The sequence below is a fragment of the Hylaeus volcanicus genome, chromosome 4, assembly GCF_026283585.1.
Source record: "Hylaeus volcanicus isolate JK05 chromosome 4, UHH_iyHylVolc1.0_haploid, whole genome shotgun sequence".
NCBI lineage: Eukaryota > Metazoa > Arthropoda > Insecta > Hymenoptera > Colletidae > Hylaeus > Hylaeus volcanicus.
This window is the reverse complement of record NC_071979.1, coordinates 4332267-4351795: the sequence shown is the minus strand read 5'-3', so window position 1 is coordinate 4351795 and position 19529 is coordinate 4332267. Positions and strand designations below refer to the sequence as shown.

The window sequence follows — 19529 nt, the reverse complement described above, 5'->3', positions numbered from 1 at the left end:
AGTACCTACATATAATGCGATTTTTCTGGGAGAAGTTTACTTCACAATTTAAACAAAGTTCTGTACATTTTAATGAAGAATATACCTATTTTACTTTGTCTCTTGAAACCTTTTTTTTCATCTGCCTGTTAAATTTGGAATACCATTTTTATCAAATTGTTTCCACATCTATGTTTGAGATACTTTTGGTATGTACAATGGACATGTTACTTAACACTAGAGTTACCAAACAAGTCGATTTGACACATGCATGTTGAACGATTTTTTAAAATTATTCAATCATTAACAATGATGTTGTTGCAACTTTTAATGGCAATGGTTAAAGTGGGATTAACGCTATTTATTGATATATTAATTTGCCTTTTCCTCCTATAATTTCAAAGATATATTAATATGTTTTTCAGGTATGTATTATCTTTGGTAGTCCAAGCATTAACAAAAATATGGAATACGTATGGAATATTAAAAACATGGAAAATGACAATTGTATTTACCGAAGCTACGTGGAATGGAACTCAGTCTGCTTTTAATCCTACTTTCCTATTCGTTACTTGCGAAAATACGTATTTGCATAAGGATCCGTAGTCTATTCATAAGCGTCTGAATTTGCGTGGCTCCCTCTTCAGACTATCTTTCAAAATAACAAGTGAAATTTTGGTTGAGTTTCTTTGAATATTACCCCTTAAAAAACATGTGTTGTTCATATTTTAGTTAATTTATTTATTTTATCTTTCGTAGCGTTATTTATAATTAACCTTGATCTGTCTTACAAATACGCATCAAGCTAACAAATAAAATTACAAAAGCTTAATTACACTCTCGTCATAGTTTAAAGCGCTATTTGTAATAGAAACAATTTTCTAAGCATAAAAATGGCTCTACAGTACTCATAATTAAGACAATAATCGCTTCTCGTTCAACGTAAGTCATCATTTTAGTTTACACGTGAAAATATTTTATCGAAGAAACAAAACATAAAAAAAATGCTCGTCTTCTATTTGTTTTTGAAATTATTCCTCTAGATAAGTAATGTAGCTCATACAAATTCGATTAAAAAACGACGAATATACTTTCGTTAGTTGTAAAAATATATACAACTCTTCAGATGTATAAAAATCTATAAAAACACTCTTTAAAAATAATAGAATTGCAGTGGTGCAATTACTCTCTTACAGAGAGTAACACGATGTATAAAACATAAGAAAAGCGTACAAGTCGAAAAACCGCCTTTATTATTCATCGTAATAACTGTTTCAGAGGTATTGTAATTTCAAGTGGCACTGTACGCTTTCGATGTTACGTCACTGTTACAAAGTAAAGCACGTAGCTACGTTAAAAGCTCCTACCTATCCCGAAGCGAAGTACGTATTACACCGTCCATAACTTACAACTTTTACGATCTAAAGTACGTGAGTTGAATGAAGAGTAACAAGTCCGATTTGATAACTTTAGAAAAACTCGCAGTACTTCCTTAAACGACAAGCGAGAATAATAGTACTAAATAAAATACAACTAAAAGTTATACGCTACGTACGCGACATTTTAATTGGCTCGAGTTTGTAACACATTACCGAGTCGTTAATCGCGGGGAATTATCGCGACGTACACCAGCCGCGATAACGATCTACTTTTCCGGAGAACATTCCTGTTGCACAAGAGATCATCACCGTTACGCGCGATGTATTGTATTCTACGTCTTCGCACGGCTGCGATTCAGACGCGCATGTAGTAAATCGCGTGTAAGTACGTGTGAAGTGAAAAATATATCGACATCGCTTCTTGAGTGCGAGAAATACACCACCACGGCAACCTCCCACCCACTCAGCACTGAATCGCGCAGAAACGTCATAGTCGATTCAGTGCTTCTTTTTTATCGTACTTACATTCCTTGACAGTTACAAGTAATAGGTTTCCTTAGAGCTAGGTGCGAGAGTCCACGTAGACATTTTCAAAGTGTTAACTTTCAAAGCTGCGAGCACATTCTATTTATCAAACGTACAATTCATTTATTTTCAACCGTTCGGGTGGTATGGATGGAGATGCGTGCACACAGAAAACCTTCCGTATGATCTGTGGACGCACATAAAAAAAAAGCTACGTGAACCAGGCACCTGACTTTTCAAAAATTATTTACTTTTTATGGAAAATGATAGTATTTCGTTCGTAGTTGATTGTAGCAACGATAGTTTCGTTTGTACCTTCATCGATTAATAAATAACAAATATTACAAAACTGGCCAGCGCCCGACATTGAGATTTTTAAAATCTGTTTCTTTCTCTGTTTCTTTAGAATCGTTTGTGCCCGCTTGTACCGCTTTTCGTTTCGTTTGTACCTCGATAGTTTAAGATTTACAAGAAGATTTACTGCATTCATAGGAAATTTTAATGCGCAAGAAACTACGAAATGTAAACAATATCCAAGAATATAAAAAAGATTGAAAGTAAAGTTCACGTTATAATAATTGCAGGTTAAAATAAATTCCTGTTTAAGTTCAATTTTCGTAGGCACGTTCGCGAAGATTTTACTTTGCATGAAGATTCACGGTCTAGTAATTAGAAATGAAGGCACTTCGATGGGATAACTGTGAACCGCACAACAAGACACGAAACTAAGCATCTTCGAAACGTACGAAGAGGGCTAACGTACTATAGCGAATATACTAATCGATATTATACATGCTAGCGTTTAACATTATTAATAATAATTAATTAAAGCATAATTCCGCTCCAGAGACCGCAAGCCCACGCTGTTCTCGCGGATTCCTTTTACCCAGAGTATTCAATGGTCAAAGGTTTCGTAATAACGCATACACTTGTTACGTTATGTTGCTATATTCTTAAAAATAGCATACATATTGTATATTGTATATATCTGTACGCTTAATTGATAGTTTTACATTACCTCATGTTGTGCGCATCAAGTCCTCGACGCTTTGACCTGGAAAGAGAACAACATTTTTAAAATCACAGGCATATTGTACAACTTCGTTTATTTTAAAGATAGTAACAATCATTTTATATTGCATACGCTACACTATTGGCCATTAATTTCAATACACCACCACACCTGTATCTTTTCCAAATAAAAGACGTACGTAAATGAATCGAATTACTATTTTAAGAGATGTCTGCACTCATTCGTATCACATGAGCGTGTAGTTGTCGTAAAATATTCGACTCGTGAAATATTTATAATATAATGTTCTCCGCGGGAGTCCACAACATTCCCTGCGGGATCACCTTGACAGATGCGATCGAAAAGAACGAATTATGAATAAAAATGATCCGTGGGATGTATCGCAAGAGAAATGGAAGGCAGTCGAAGCTGAAACTTTGAAAAAATTGTTGAGGGTCTGATATTAATGTCAGTATTTGAATAAAAGCAAAATTTAAGTAAACCATCTATCCAATTGTTTGAAAACCCTGTCGATTCAATTTGAATTTAAATATGATTGCTCCACTCTATTAAACATAAAATCACAAAACAACTTTTTACTTGTGTCACTCCTCATATAAAACACGAATACGGTGGTGTATTCAAATTAATCACCGGTAATTCATCTCTTCTTAGTTTAGATAGTTTCCTTCGCTACATTATATTGCGCACCTGCAACGTTCTAATATTTTCTAATGCAGCCAAAAAAAAAAGACACTTATTACGTTCTTACATATTCACATTAGATTTTATAAAAAGATTCTTTTGCGAATTGCGTTTGTCAGTATTTATATATGTAAACAAAACAAAAAAAAAGTGACACAAGTCATAAATGTAGATTTATATATTTTTCATTTGTATTTCACTTTGTTTTACGTTGAAATAAATGAATGTAATTAAACAACTGCCTATATATTATTTTCTTTTTACATTCGATTTACACAATTTTTCATACAAATTGCAATCATTCCTATTTACACGATATTCTAAGGAATTAATCTTCCGTGTAAATTCTGATGTATTGATATATTACTATTAATATATTAGTTGCAATAGCAAACAACTTCGAATTCGTTAGAAATATTTCGACTGCACTAGTGTACAGACACAGGATGTCTTCGAGTGCATCGAACGGTAGTTACTGCGTGACCGGAACTCGATTACGCATTCTTCTAAATACGGAACGAGAATCCGTTAAGTCCTCTCTCGTCATACCGATGTCTGCTCGATACTCATCGGTATGAAGGCAATTTGCAACTAGAATCTCTTTTTACCTATGACGATGAATGAATGAATTCTATTTAAAAACTTTGCGTATTGCCATATTTGTTGCGATACATTATTTTTATTAATATATAATTATATATTCTAAACATAAAAAAATCTAGAATATTGAAGTTTGAATGTAAAACAGAGTACGATTAACATTGTTACCAAGCAAAAATCGTATTAAAATTGTGATATAGCAATATTTATTATGAACATTGAGGATTTTAAGAAATAACGGTCTAAATTAAACGAAAATAATATACACAATGAAATGAAATTAATTCTAATAAGATTATTATTTACATAAATTTATGAAATAGTATTGTGTATATGAATGATCGACTACATATTAAAGTTGTATTTGTTCGTGACGATTTCTGATTGAATGTAGAGGTAAATAGATAATTCGACTAAAAATAATCACAAGCAAATGAAACTTAATAATTAGTCGATCATTCATATACACAATACAATTGAATAAATGTATGGTATTAATGAACTAATTATAATTGATTTCATTGGGTACATAATTTTTGTTTAATCTGAACTATAATTTCATTAAAATTCCCAATGTTTATAATAAATATTGGTGTGTCTTAATACGATTTTTGCTTGGCAAAAATATTCATCATGCTCTCCTGTATATCCAAACTTCAGTGTTACCGATTATTTATCTTAATTCTAATAATAAATAACGTTTGTGTCGAGACTGACAACCAATGGACTTAATTACTTGAAATTATTTTTCACTGTACGAAAGTGATTGTATGTGGTAGAAAAATATAAATTAGCTTTTGGTCCAAAATAAACTTCATACACTTGATCCAAGATATCCAACAAATTGCTTTTTCCTTTCAAATTTATATTGCTCTCGGTGAGCAGGAGTGTCAGAATTTCAACCTTTACAGATACACGTGTAACACTGTGTGATGTTTCATTTGCAATATGAATTAATATAACAGCTGCAGGAAAAAGAATTTTTCACGTTAGTGTTTCTTTGAAGACATAGAAGTGTTGGTGCAAAATTTTCGTTGAAGGTAGTATTAACCTTTCGACTACTCGACGAACTAGAATGCCAGTGAAGTTTAGTAATGGAGTTTAATTTAACACTTAATGGAATGCTATTTCAAAATTCAACATCAAGAATTATCACTTGAAGACTGGAAGTCACAGAATACTGCAGAAGTGATGACGCAAACGGGGAATTGATATCTTTTAGTTTGTTTTTAAGGAGGTATTTTCATTTTTAAGTCCATTTTGTAGGACTCTTTGCGAAATTTGTTCAAAGGAATCGAAAAACTTTATTGAATAACTCTTGTTTCGCTGACATATTTACGTCGATACGATACGAGTTATATTTTGCTTTTCCGTATCTCTTAAAAAAAAATTGCTTTACTGGCTTACACGATTCCAACAATTTCCTTTGCAAAAATGTCGGATGGTGCTTCGTTTTTGAATTACTATCGAAAAACCATCGACCAATCACAGCGCTAAAGATACGCGTACATAGCCAATTGAACGCGTGCTACTCGGGTCCTGTGATTGGTCGGTGGTTTTTCTTTAATAATTCAAAAACGAAGCACCATCCGACATTTTTGCAAAGGAAATTGTAGTTCAGAATCGTTTCAGCTACCCTCTATTTCTTATACTAATTCTGGGACACCCTGTATTAAAAAAATAACAACCTGAGGACTTATTATAATAACGAGATACCACTTCCTAACAAGATTGAATTTCTGAATAAAACTCAGAACATTTTTGTTCGCCTAATACGTATCACGCAACCAATCTAATATGAAATTAGTAATTGCAACGATAACATCCGCTTACGTCGTCGGATTTTCATACCGAAAGATTTTTCCAATTTTTTGTAAAAATCCTACGAGACTTGCAACTACGTGGAACACCTTTAAACGCCGAAGTAAGTACTTTCACAGCGGTTTTGCGTTCGGCCGATTCTCATTTAATTGGGGTTATGTAAATTCATTCATTATGCAAAGTCTGAAGTTTTCTTACGTTCATCGCCCGTTCCTCGTTAAATCTCCGACACAGTTTCGCTCGTCGCTGTGAAATATCTTGAGAAACTATCGATTATGCAACGTTCTATGTCGATTTCCTAATTTTATTTGCATCGGTATAAATATGCGAAACGAACTTGACAGACCCGGTTGTATATTGAATCTGGCTTATCAGCGGTGGGTAAAAATTTATCAACATTAACGACGTTTAGAACTAATATATCGTGGCTAAGTACGGGACGAATTTCTATAATTAGGGACTAATAAAACCAACATACAATGATTTATTCGATCGAACAGATTTAAAATCTTCATCTACCCATTATAAAATATTCCATTCTATCATTCGAATATTAATTGGTGTTCATCGGGTAACGGATAACGAGGTATTTATCTTTTATTCGTTATTCGAAATTTTAATCCAGTTAAAAATGTGTCCAAATAAGGAATTATTAAAGTAATGCTAATTCCAAATAGAATATCGATATATTTACCTGCTAAAGTGTGAAAAATAAAGTGTACGAAATAATATCGAAATTTTCCCGCGTATTACTAAAGACGTAAAAATGAAACTTAAACGGCAAATGCAAATTTTCAGTAGGTTTTAAAAGAAGACAAAACTGAAAGACGAGAACATTTTTACAATTTGGAGGCATTTTCATCGAAAGAACAACTTATCGTAATGAAATGTTGTTCTCCACTTTCGATTTATTTTTCCGCGTGGAATCATCACTTCCCGGTTAGTACCATCAATCGTGCGATACCTAATACACAAAAATGTGGATTTACAGGGTACTCAAATTGCACGATGTCACTTGAACACGTTCGAAAAAGCAACAATGTTTCCTGTCAAGCGATAAAATTTCAGTTTAAAATATATCGAATTTCTCGAAATATGTACAGGGTGATCCAAGCAACCTGTGCTCCTTTATAACTTCCAAAATTACACTATATATTGTACATTATATAGTGCGTTAATTTGTTTACAGGTGCAGGCATTTCGCAGATTTGAAGGACAACTTTGTTTCTTTAAATTGAAAACTATATATTTTTTATACAAAAGTATGGTAGAGAATTTCAATGAAATTATGATTCAGATTGAACAAAAATTATGTACGCTATGAAACTAATTATAATTAACCATTTGCACTCGAGGTCTTTTTTCTGGAATCTGCCAGCAACTCGAGATGTTTCTTAGCATTCTATTGCCATGAATTCTAAGCTATCTAGATTTGAGAATACGGTCACCTTTTCCTCGCCGACAATCATTTTATTGACACATTCGAGCTCCAAAGAAATTAAAGCTAAATGAAACATTAGGTATTGTAGATTTCCTGCGTGAAATGGTTACCTAATGGTAACCGACAGTCGCCTCTCGAGTACAAATGGTTAATTCATGAATATCATAAACTTATTCGTAGTACAAAATGAACTCATAAAGTGAAAATACTCCCCAAAAACCTCTATCCGTAAGAAACTGCGTAAACGTTCCCGACGTACGGTGAAATCGAACGTCGACTAAGGCTGTCGAGATAATCGGTCTTATTGTTACTAAGAGAATTCCCGCGTCAGTTCGGAACTCGAAACTTTCGTCGGCTGTAAAGTTCCGGCAGCGACGATTTCGGGCTCGCGTCTTCCGCGTAGGGCGGGGAAACACTTCGGCGTCTGAGCATCCGTGGAAAATGTTTGGAGGAACAGCTGTATGGGGATCGGTGGGTAGAGCCGAAGTAAACCACGAGGAAGCTGAAAGGTGACACACACGGGGGTTGGGAGAGGGCGCGGGTGAACGAAACAAAAGCACGGGAAAAGGAAGACTCGGGAAAGCATTTCCAGGTCCCCGAGAAAATTCGTTATCGAGAATCGAAAAGTTCCGCGCGAACGTGCGCCCGTATCTAAATGAAGTGGGTACACGTTAATACATGCTGAGCGGCGTGGCCAACCCCGCAACGCTTCCCGCAGGCTTACCGTGGCTCCCAAACTGACGAGGAAGTGGAAACTTTCGATGAACAAAAGGATCCGAGGCGTGAAACGAAGCGGAAATGTTTCTCCTGTTTGTCTTCCGAGCTGAGATTTTATGTGTGATCGATATTTTCGTGGTTCGCTGGAGTCGGGACGAGATTTCAGCGGAGGGTGCGGAACAATTTTTTGGTCGAAGAATGGAAACAGATATGAGAAGGAAGAATTATGTAAAATTTAAGCTGTTATACTTGAAAGTGGAATAAGTCCATTTTTTTTATGTATCGAAACATTTAAGAGTTTGCATTTAAATTAATTTAAAGATATTGACAAACTGTAATCAATTCGAGTGATGTTTTTAACACTATACGCCTTTCAAATTTTATTATAAAGTAGTAATTATTAAAATTATTTGAAAAATAAACGATTTCTTTTTTCACTGGAATTCATTTTTTTAATGTAAACAATAGTAATTCAAACGAAGACATGTAAATACACGAATAACCAAGTTTATTAAGAAGTAATTTTACTTATACTAGAAAGGTGATATAAACAAGTGTAAAATGTAAATTACTTCTTAATATATATAAAAATGAAACCAAAATAAAATTGAATTTTGAACTTATGTCTCCTGTACAGCTCAAAATTTATTTAACGTATATTTAACATAAGAGGTGACGTCAATTTTCAAGATTTTTAATGTCAGCTTTTTCCATCTCAGGCGTGTCAACATTTCCTTATAACTTTTAAACGATTCAACTACAAACGAAACAGAAATCACTATAAACGATTCTGAATCACTGGTCATTTAAAAAATTGTATTATTTATTAAACGATGGAACTACAAGCGAAACTATTGTTACTACAATCAAGTACAAACGAAATACTATCATTTTCCGTAAAAAGAAGTTAACTTTTTGAAAGTCGAATACCAGGTTCGCATAGTTTCACATGAGCCGTGTTGTCCGTTCGTAGAAATTTGAATGCCACTGATACAAGATACAGACATCTAGGAACTATTGATTTCGTCCACGAATGTTTTTTTTATATTTCTAACTACATCGTTCAGTTAACTTTGTTTAATTCACCCCGTACAAAATTCAACGCTCAAAGAGTAATTCTACAATTATTCGCAAATTCGGTTAACCGTACCCTTATTACAATTTCCCCTCTAATTCGAATAAGGGAGATTGCACTATTAAGCTTGCTTGTATTCGAATGAACTCAACTGTTACAAATTGAATCCTCCGTGGTCACAGCGTGCACAGGCATGTGCGTCCAATTGCTCCGAATTATTTTCGTGCAAAAGACGCGGCACCGTTGCCTGTCGCCCATCGAATCATTTGAAATTACCGTTACTATTATCTTTAAAGAGAAATATAAGATGGATAAATCGTAAAGTTTTTACGAGAAGGCATTTCAATCTGTTACTTGGGCTGCAATGGTTCTCATTTGGGTTCCTTAACCTGTACGAACTTGAAACCGTTTCGACAATTTCTGTGGATGGTTTCCTCTTTAACACGTTGAACGCTTCGTCGCCCATATATGGACGACAGTGCTTTTCACTGAAGAAATAAAAAAATTCATTTTGAAAGTTAAGCATCAAAGGAAATGGATTTAAATGAAATTCATGAATTTCGATAATGGTACAGAAATAAATATCACGATAGATGTTCGAGTAAGTAGTCTCCAATAATCTGAAAAATATTTAATCCTGGCAGAAAGTTTCAAGAATATTTGTTTGACACTCGACCTGTTAAAAATGTCTGCAGAATCCGATAATGTACAGCAAATTCGCCATAAACGAATAACTTTTCTAAGACATTTCTAAACAGATACATCTACATAATCAGAAAACTCTTCTCTAACTTTCAAGACTAAATGGAAGTCTCTCGCGCGTTTAGATTTCAAGTGATACATCCTTTTGGCTCTAAATCGACCGTTTTCGCGAAATCTAATGTTCTCGAAGACTGAAGGTGATGAAGCAATGCGCCAAAGATCGCCCGGTGGATATCACAGATCAAAATTTGTGTTGGACAGTATTACACACCGGAGTTTAACAACTACAAGAGTATTCTTCGAAGAGTTTGGAAGCCACTGGTCTATTTGCATTCGATCGTGAGAAATCTATTCTTTCCTCCTCGATGGTTTCACGGACCAGGAAATTCAGGTCTCCGTCGTTCTGAAAGGTGGTCAGAGAAGGGAGGAAGGGACACAGCGAATGCAACGAAACCAATTCTATTCTGAAAACGAAATGGAAGCAACGGTTGTCCGCGACGAATATAGGCAAAGACTCATTAATTAAGACGATCCAACAATAGGAGTCTGGGTACGCGAGACGAAAATAATTAATGAGAGTAATGAATGCTCGAGCAACACGAACAATGAGACCAGTTCATTGAGAACAAAAGAATGCACGCTCGAAGAATTTCTAACAGACGCCGATGATATTGAAATACGTATCGCGCTGTACATTTCGGTACATACTATTGATGTCGAGAATAACTCGTCTCTCCGCCTTAAAAAATTAATAAACTACCACCATTAATGTACGAATAATTCTTTATACTTCGAAATAGTCGGTCTATTTCTTATCGTTTCTTATAGCTCGACTAATTCATTAAACCTTAATCGTTTCTTTTTAACCAGCCAGCCAGCTTTTAACCATTTCAAGAGGTTATTATCGTACACGCGAAATAACAAAAGATATTTCTTAAGAATATTTATCTCACACAACAAATAAATTTGGAACGTTAATGTTTCTATACATAATCCAGACACGACGAAACCAATAAACATAAGATGTTGATGTTCACTTCTAATAACTTTTTTCATTGATAATACTTGATTTACAAATTTTTATGAAAATGAAACACAGCCTATGCAACTCAGGGATAGCGTAGCTTTCTATTACTGACAAACTTTTTCAAATCGGTTCAATAGTTACGGAGATTAGCCCGTTTAAACAGACAGACAGACAAAAATGTTGAAAAAACGTGTTTGGGTTTCAGCATGGTGCGAAAAGTCATATAACGAGCTTTAAAAAACCGTTACTTCGAAATCACAGACATTTCAATTTTAGTTATATAGATGTATAACATATAATAGATCGTAGAATAGATTGAATATGAAGTCTCTTTTGAAGGATCTTTTATGTTTGAAAAGTCTAATCGACTGTAATAATACTAAAAAAGACACGTTTCGAAAGTTAGCAACGTGATTTGCAACGAGATGGCTTAGAGTGCAAAGGGTTAAGCGTTATAGAAAGATACGCTTACTCTTTATATGAACTTTCCATAAACATCGGTTCCCAACCGTATCGTTTCTAACAAAATATTCGTAACTTCCTGGAAGAGTAATTTATTCTTCTGTGGCATTAACGATACCAGCTCTATGATTTTCCAATAAGATACAAACGAAGATAACACTTTACTGTTTTACTCGGCGTCGCAATGGAGGCCAGAGCACTTCATGTTTATATTCAAGTCCGCGATCATCATTTCAAAGAACTCTTGGCCGAGGCGTGCGGCAGGCGTGAAAAATAACCATAGCCTTTGCTCCTTTTTAACAAAATACACACACAGCCAGAGAACAGCAGAGGTAACGACACCGATATCCAACGAATCCTTGTGAAAACGAACGGAAGCAAAAAGAAATAGCCATGGGTGACTGAAATCGTAACGATTTCTTTGATTGTCGATGATCCTCCCCTCGAATCAAACGAAACACAACGGAACGAAGAGTATCGAGCTCAGAGGATCATTCGCTGCTCGGCGAATCGTATTTTGTTCAATGTTACGTAACGCCCAGCGCAATTTCCTCGGTTACGACACACGCAGGACGTGCTTAACATTCGAGATGCGCAACGCGAGGCACGTAACACAAACTTGCCCTACTACACGGGAATCTAATCCAGTGATCACCGTTTCGGGAAGGAACAACACGAGCCCGGAGCCATGATCCGCGGATGAGTTGCATTTTTTGCTACGCGGAGCAAAAGGCAAGAACGGGAACGGACATTAGCAAAAAGAAAATCAAATTCTTTGCCCTAGATATTCGAAAATTTGGTATTATTATACAGCGCGAGTCTTGTAAGCACCTAAAATGTCTTAGTTGTTTTGAAAAATAGAATGTTATACTCAGGGAGAGAAAGATAGGACACGGTATATTTATTTATCAAAAATTATTTAAAAAATTCATTTCTTTTCCGTACTTAACAATTGGTTTACATTTTGGAGAAAAATATATGAAATAAAGTTAATAAATAGCTATTTTTTCCCGGTTGTTTCATTTAAATATCTTAAGAAGTAATCGAGAAAAGAAAGGACAGGTTGAAATTTCACAAAATGATGTTTCAGACGAGGAACATTGTTTACCAAGCAATAACACTAAGAATTGGCACGGGGACCATGCTTACCCTTCGTATCGTTAGGGCGAAGATAAAAATTACAGAATATGTTTTGAAATATCAATGTTGCAAATACGTAGCGTATAAAATAAAAAGATTTTCATAATTTTCTCATAACCAGGAATAGAATAATTCAAGTAAGAGTGCGGTCAGGTCAAAGAACTGTTGATGATTGAAGTATATAGGCGTGTTAACAACGATAAATAAATACACTAAGCTCAACGTGTTAATATCTGTCTGAAAAACTAAAACGCACAAGCATACGGAGTTAATCGACTCGAACGTCGTTCGACGTGGAAGTCATATTTGCTGACGCTGCATTTCAAAGTTTTGGCGAGGTTTTCTCGGTTTCAGGCGGATAGTTGGAAAGGCGAGGAAAAGGTCGGATAATAACGACGTTGCGACTAATAAAACGCAGTCCGAGGATGGCGGAGTACGAGGAAAATGACGCCGTTGCACTTGAGACAAAGAGTGTACAAAGCGAACGGAACAGTGGCGGCACGGGAGGAGAGGACCGAGCGAAGAAAATTGTGCCCCTTAGAACCGAAGGAAGGAATAGACGGGAAGCCGGAAGAGCGTTGGAAGAAAGAGAGGATGTGGAGAGGAGAGTACGCGAAGGGATGAAAATTTACGGTAGCCCGTGCCAATAGTCGTTCGAGACACTTGGTTACGATTCGCGCAAGATTGGGGCTGCTTGTCCGCTCTCAAAAGGTGCAAACGCTTATCGTTGAATTACGAGCGAGGAACGCTTAAATTTGAAGGAGTGGACAAAGGACGCGATTTAAATGAAATGCTCGCCTCTTTGCGGACTCCTGTTCCCCCGGCTGCGCCTACTAGAAAGCGTTTCCCTTTTCTTGCACCTTACCCAGATTACGCGACGTTTCCACCCAGCATCTCTTTCGCGTCTCCTTATTTCCTCGTTCCGTGTCTGCGACTAGACGAAGGACAGCCCTGCGAAAGACGCGGCTAAAACGAAAGTAACGGCCGAGGCACACCGGGTGCCCTCCACTTCGTTTTCATCCACTTTCATTACCGGCGTTGCATCGCGGTTCCTTGGTAACCCAAGTTTCCCGTAAATTGCGAAATCTTTGCGCGACGAGAGTTACTCGGCGAACCTACTACACCCGAGAGTTACGGGGATATGATGAAACAACAGCTGAACCCAGATTACAGATTGAGTTAAGCCGAAGCTCGGGTTTGCTGGGATGAAAAATCGACGCTTTTATTAAACGGCTGCTCTTTTATTTTCGACTAACTGCGCCCCACGGTTTCGCCCGTGTGGGATACTATTTTTCTTATTCTATGTCGCTCGCTTTCGACTGACTGTTCAACCCATACTGACGTTATATATAGTACGCTGCAGTATACTATAGTTAAAAAGGGAAAGAAAATTGCGAAACCTGTTCTGTCTACCAGGGCATTTTTATATCGTTTTTATGTTACGTATATATTTTACATTGACATTAAAAAAAGCATAGAGGATGAGGTACGTTCTGTTTCAAATTTTGATGAATCATGTCTCAATAACAGCGCAAACAGCAAATTTTTATTGTAATTATTTCCTTATATGTATGTCAGCTCAGTAAATGTGAAACTATTTTCTCTACTAAAAATATTTTTGTAATACTATTTTAAATGTTTTAAATATGAACTTGTTTATTATTTTTTATAAACGTTCCATAAATAAAGATTCTTTTTATACAGTAACAAAAGATCTCATTTGAAAGAATATTCATTTTACAGAACCGATTCTCTTCGTAACAATTTCTCGATAATAATAGACAGAACACTTTTAAATTAGTTTAATCAAATCTTTGAATCTATAAAATCGTATTCATGAGATAATACAGAAAACAATACTTTTTGAAGTTTTAGAAATTCTAAAAGTATTACTCGCTTTATTTTTCCACCTATACGATCCATTAGATTTATCGGATCGTGACCCAGTAAATAACGAAAAGGTCGATCCTTATCTGCAGGTCGACCTTTTTCCGTTACGAATCCATAAATTAGCCATCTGCAATTTCAATGCTGGACCAGTCTCGTCTGTGATTGTTTTCTTCGTAGCTATATACGATCTTTAAGGATGCAGACTAATGTAAACGTTTGAAAAGAGAGGTTCTTGGAGAATTAAAACAAGAAAAATCATAAATCGTAAAATAGTAAATATTTTTGTATTTAACAATACGTATTTCAAAAGGTGGAGAAAGTGTTTTTGCAAAACATTGAAATTGAAATATTTCTGTAAAACATTGCAAAAGAACGTGTTTATCTTTTTAGAAAACGTTGAATATAAAATGCATTTATTAACCGACATTGTTTATTCTAGTAAACACATTAACCACATGAATGGACGTTAAAAAAAATGTGTCATAAGATATCATAATTACCATCTGGGCATAATAAGAAAATGACAAAATAAAATTTGTTTTAACCTTTTATATCATGTACTGTTCAACACTGATTCATTTATTATTCTACTTATTCGACTTATAGTTTTCCTTTTTTTAACACGTTGACTGCCAGACTAAAACTCGTGAAAAACTCTACGTAGTTAAAATTTTATTTCGAGAGTGTCGCAGGTTGTATAATTTAACATTTGTCATAGTATTTCATTTTTTAACCTATTTTCTTCACAAATCCAATTCAAATTTATTTTCAGTATATCCTCACTTTTGTAATTAATTTATTTAGTTCCTTACTGAACAGTCCTGTTACCCATTTTTAGGTTACCAACGTGTCAATTCCTTAAGAAGCTTCCCTTTTTAGACGCGTTCGATTAATCGGATCCTATATATAACGTGATCGATCGTTTTTCGTATATTGGCTACTTCTCGCCACGAATTCGCAAACTGGCCATGCGCAATTTCAATGCTGGTCCAGTCCCATTCGCATTTGTTTCCTTCACGGCAAACCGAGTCCAACGAGTCGTCCTTTTGTTTCTTCGGGTTCTTCTCCTGGAACGGGTTTCGATTTAACGGATCTCATTCCTGTAAACACTACAAATGGACTTTGGGGATCGTTTGTCCACCCTTCATCAGGAACGTGGAAACGGGCTTCCTCGGCCATAGCGAAAAGTGTCAGCTATAATTACTTTCGTTCTACATTCGCTCGCGGGGTTGTGATTTTAAAAGATCGTTCTTTACTTTCCACTTGTCTGTACTTTCGCTGTCTGACTTCGTTCCTCGGAACGTTTCAATTATGGAATGTCATTGTCTTTATTAATAAGGATCTTGGTGCTCTGGCAGTTACAGAAGGACATCAGAAGTGCAGAACATTTGAGCATGTAATTAATCAAAATGGTAATGCTATTGAAATATCTTTGAATCCTTAACGAATGCTTTGAAAATATTTCCGTGTGACTTATCACAACGAAAATCAGTAACTTGTGAGATTGTACATGTGCCTATATCGCCTGAACCACGGTTTTCAGAATCTGATTATTCTGAATATATTTTTTTTTGATATACTAAGGACAAAAGAATACAACAAAATCGATACTAAAGTGCTGCCATGTTTTGAATTTTCAATACTTTATAATTATTCTGGCTCGGACCATAGCAACGCTAACGGCTGGACCGTGTCAACCACGAACGTACTAATTTCAGGAGGTACTGTACAAAATCATTTGCACTACGTTTAATTTTCATTATCTTTACCTGCAAAAAATTATACAAGTTCTTAAAATCTGAATAAACATGCGTGCAAAACCCTTTATAAAAATCCATTATAGATTAAACAGAAAAATCCTAAGAAAGAACTAAAAATTGACGCTCTAGAATACCCCCTTAAATAAAACAGTCTATAAAATATGGTTGACCTAACCAGGTACCGAGAGTACTGGGCTCAATATTTCCAAACAATGTCTCGCAGTATTCCAGGAGAATCGAAAGTTGAAGGCGAACACAATGAGTGTAATTAATCGTTAAACGTCTGCGGTTAGGGCTCCTTCTTGGTCTGCATTGATTGCGTCTGATCTAGGGCTCTCCTTTACTACTCAAAGAAGAAGATCGACGAATCAAACGTAATCGTGCTTTCTTACCTGCTCGCGAATTACTCGCCTAAAGTCTGCAGTAGTTATCAAAGCCCGTGGAACTTTTCTCTTTGGTCCTTAACTACTCGCAGTTTATATCGGATGCAGCAACGTCGACGCGATCCGTTGTTTATCAGACAGTTCTCACGATTCTGTCATTTATTACGGCCTTGTACACTTCGCCATTGTTACGGGGCATTCTGCATGCGAAAACGATAGCATCGATAATGATAGGAGGGGAAGGGTGTCGGATTCACCCCTTAATAAGGTGCCGGCCATATTTCAAACGTCCGAGGCGTTTTGTTACCAGGGAAAAGTGAGACCATTACAACGGGCACCATACGCGATGGGTGTTTTCATCAACGTCTCGGCCGTTCGCGAAAAAATGAACCATAATACAAATCATAAATCATCCGGCAGTTGGCGTCGGTATGATACATCAATTAACCTAAATGAATGCAGTCCCGGTAGACTGTACGGCGAACGCGGCCGCGCCGAAGAAAGGGCTGTAATACTTTGTTATACCCTAAATTATTTATGAATAGCTGGGAACTATGCGAGAAAGGAAAATAATTTGGTTACGGTGGGTTGGTAACGCGGGTAACTGATGAGTATACGTATATAACAGAGCATAGGTAAAGAAACCTTTGGTCGATAACCCTGTACCTTTCTCTATGTTTCTTATTCAAAGAACCATCGATTTATTTTTTAAATTTACTTGCTCGGTTGCTGTTGTGTAGATTTTTATAATTAGTTTCGACATATTCATTCTTTATTTCATTCGAGACACTGTGCTTTTTCTAAGTAATCGCGAATTCACGTTCACGTTCTTTTTCGTACTTTCTGTTATCTATATTTCTTCATTTTTATACGAGCTAACAATTTTTTCCATTAAAAGTTACGATACTTCGCTTAATCGAGGAAAGAGAAAATTTGAACTGGGATAAGTTCATTACAACTAACTGTTATAGCTGGTAATCGATAAAATTAAAATTATATTATATTATATTTTTTTATGCTAAAATTATTTCAACATACACTTTATCTATTTTTTATTTACGCTATATTCCTCCGCATTAGGATTTCTACATTTTTCGTATAATTAGTAGATGAATATTTCCTTACCACTGAGGATCAAAACCTAATACCACAAAAAATAGGAATGGTTTGAAAAGTTTTGACATTTAGTTTGGTGCAAATACAACTTCCATGTTATACGTACTTCGCGAAGAATATAGAAAATGTCTAACTCCAAACTGCTACAAATACGCATATCACTGTACTTACTTTAACAACTTTGAATTTATTCTATACCATTAAAATGATACTAGAAAAAGGTTGAATTTACACTGTTTGGTGCGTTAATATAAAGTTAGACGAGATTACGAACATCACAAATGAAATCTGTTTTCTGAAAGTAATTTAAACTTTTTTCATTTTTTCGCAGTCTAGTTAACTCTCATTTAGATCGAAATGATCAAATCTTACCATACATTTTACAACTATAAAATGAAGATAATAAGTAAATACGTCAGATAATAATGGAATAAGATAATCATTGAAGAGAGTAAGTTTTTACGTATAATTGAAAGTAATGTTTATGATTCTATGATGTACACTTTGACGAAATTATTTTTACTATAACAAAGTTGTCGAGCTTTCGTTTCCGAGGAAATCAAGTTTGAAAATTCACGAGGAAAGTATGCAATTCCACGACGATTGAATACAACTTAGCTAACGTGTCTACCTATTTACTCATTAGTTCTATTTGTGTTGGAGTTCGTAAACACCGAAGATGGTATAATATTATCCGTTCTAACAGTTTCTAACTACGTAGAAGATAGTAATATCAACGGAAAATAGAGAGCCATACCACTGCCGATGTTTACAAAGGTAAACACAAGCAGAAATGATGACTAATAGACATGCATGTTTGTCGAGTCTAACTCAATCGCACGCGTACCAAGGGAATCTTCGAATTCAATTTTCTCGAAAACAAATTCCTCCAGAGACAAATACATACTGTTTCACATTGTAATTTTCACAGGTAAAATCGATCTACGCCCAGTTATGGTCGAAAACTATATATACACTAACGCAATCTACCATATATGAATGAGAACATCTAAATTTCTTTATAATAATAATAATTGTTTGTAAATAATTATTTTGAAGAATTTAATAATGATAATAAGAAACTCTTAGATAGTAGAAATTCCGCTCTTTAATTTGAATTTTGATAGAATCGAATCGGAAGATTTCACGCAGAGTTACGACACTTCAAAATTTCCTATTTAACAGATACTTATGAATGAATGATTGGCGTAGTGACTTACATAAATTCCTTGAAATGCGTACGCATTGCGTAGTAAAGTAGTAAAGATCGTAAACATTTGTGTCTAGCGTAGTATTTCCCGGAATAGAATTTGATTTTTATGAATCTTGAAGAATACAGAAGTTTTTGGGGACACTGGTTATAAATCTCAACACAAAATTTATAAATTCAAAATGGCGGATCCAATATGGCGGCACAAAATGCGAAAAGTGACTGGATTTCGATGAAACTTGGTATGCAGGGGTTTTTGGGAACGCTGATTTTAAATCTCAACTCAAAATTTATAAATTCAAAATGGCGGATCCAATACGGCGGCACAAAATGCGAAAAGTGACTGGATTTAGACGAACTTGGTATACACAGGGGGTATTTGGAGATGCTGAGTTTAAATCTAAACTCAAAATTTAGAAATTCAAAATGGCGGCACCAATATGGCGACACAAAATGCGTAAAATCACTGGATTTGGATGAATTTTGGTATACACAGGGGTATTTGGAGACGCTGATTTTAAATCTAAACTCAAAATTTAGATATTCAAAATGACGGATCCAATATGGTGGCACAAAATGCGAAAA

At 35.4% G+C, this 19529-nt stretch overlaps 1 protein-coding gene across 2 annotated transcripts in view; it reads right to left on the bottom strand.

The window, feature by feature from the left end:
* The window catches only part of LOC128875780 (cadherin-87A), a 275980-nt gene that overhangs the window by 162873 nt on the left and 93578 nt on the right, over positions 1-19529 (bottom strand). For both annotated transcript variants that reach the window (XM_054121658.1, XM_054121659.1), the window contains exon 2: positions 2902-2937. In XM_054121658.1, coding sequence (XP_053977633.1) covers positions 2902-2937 — 36 coding nt within the window. The remainder of the gene's footprint in view (positions 1-2901; positions 2938-19529) is intronic.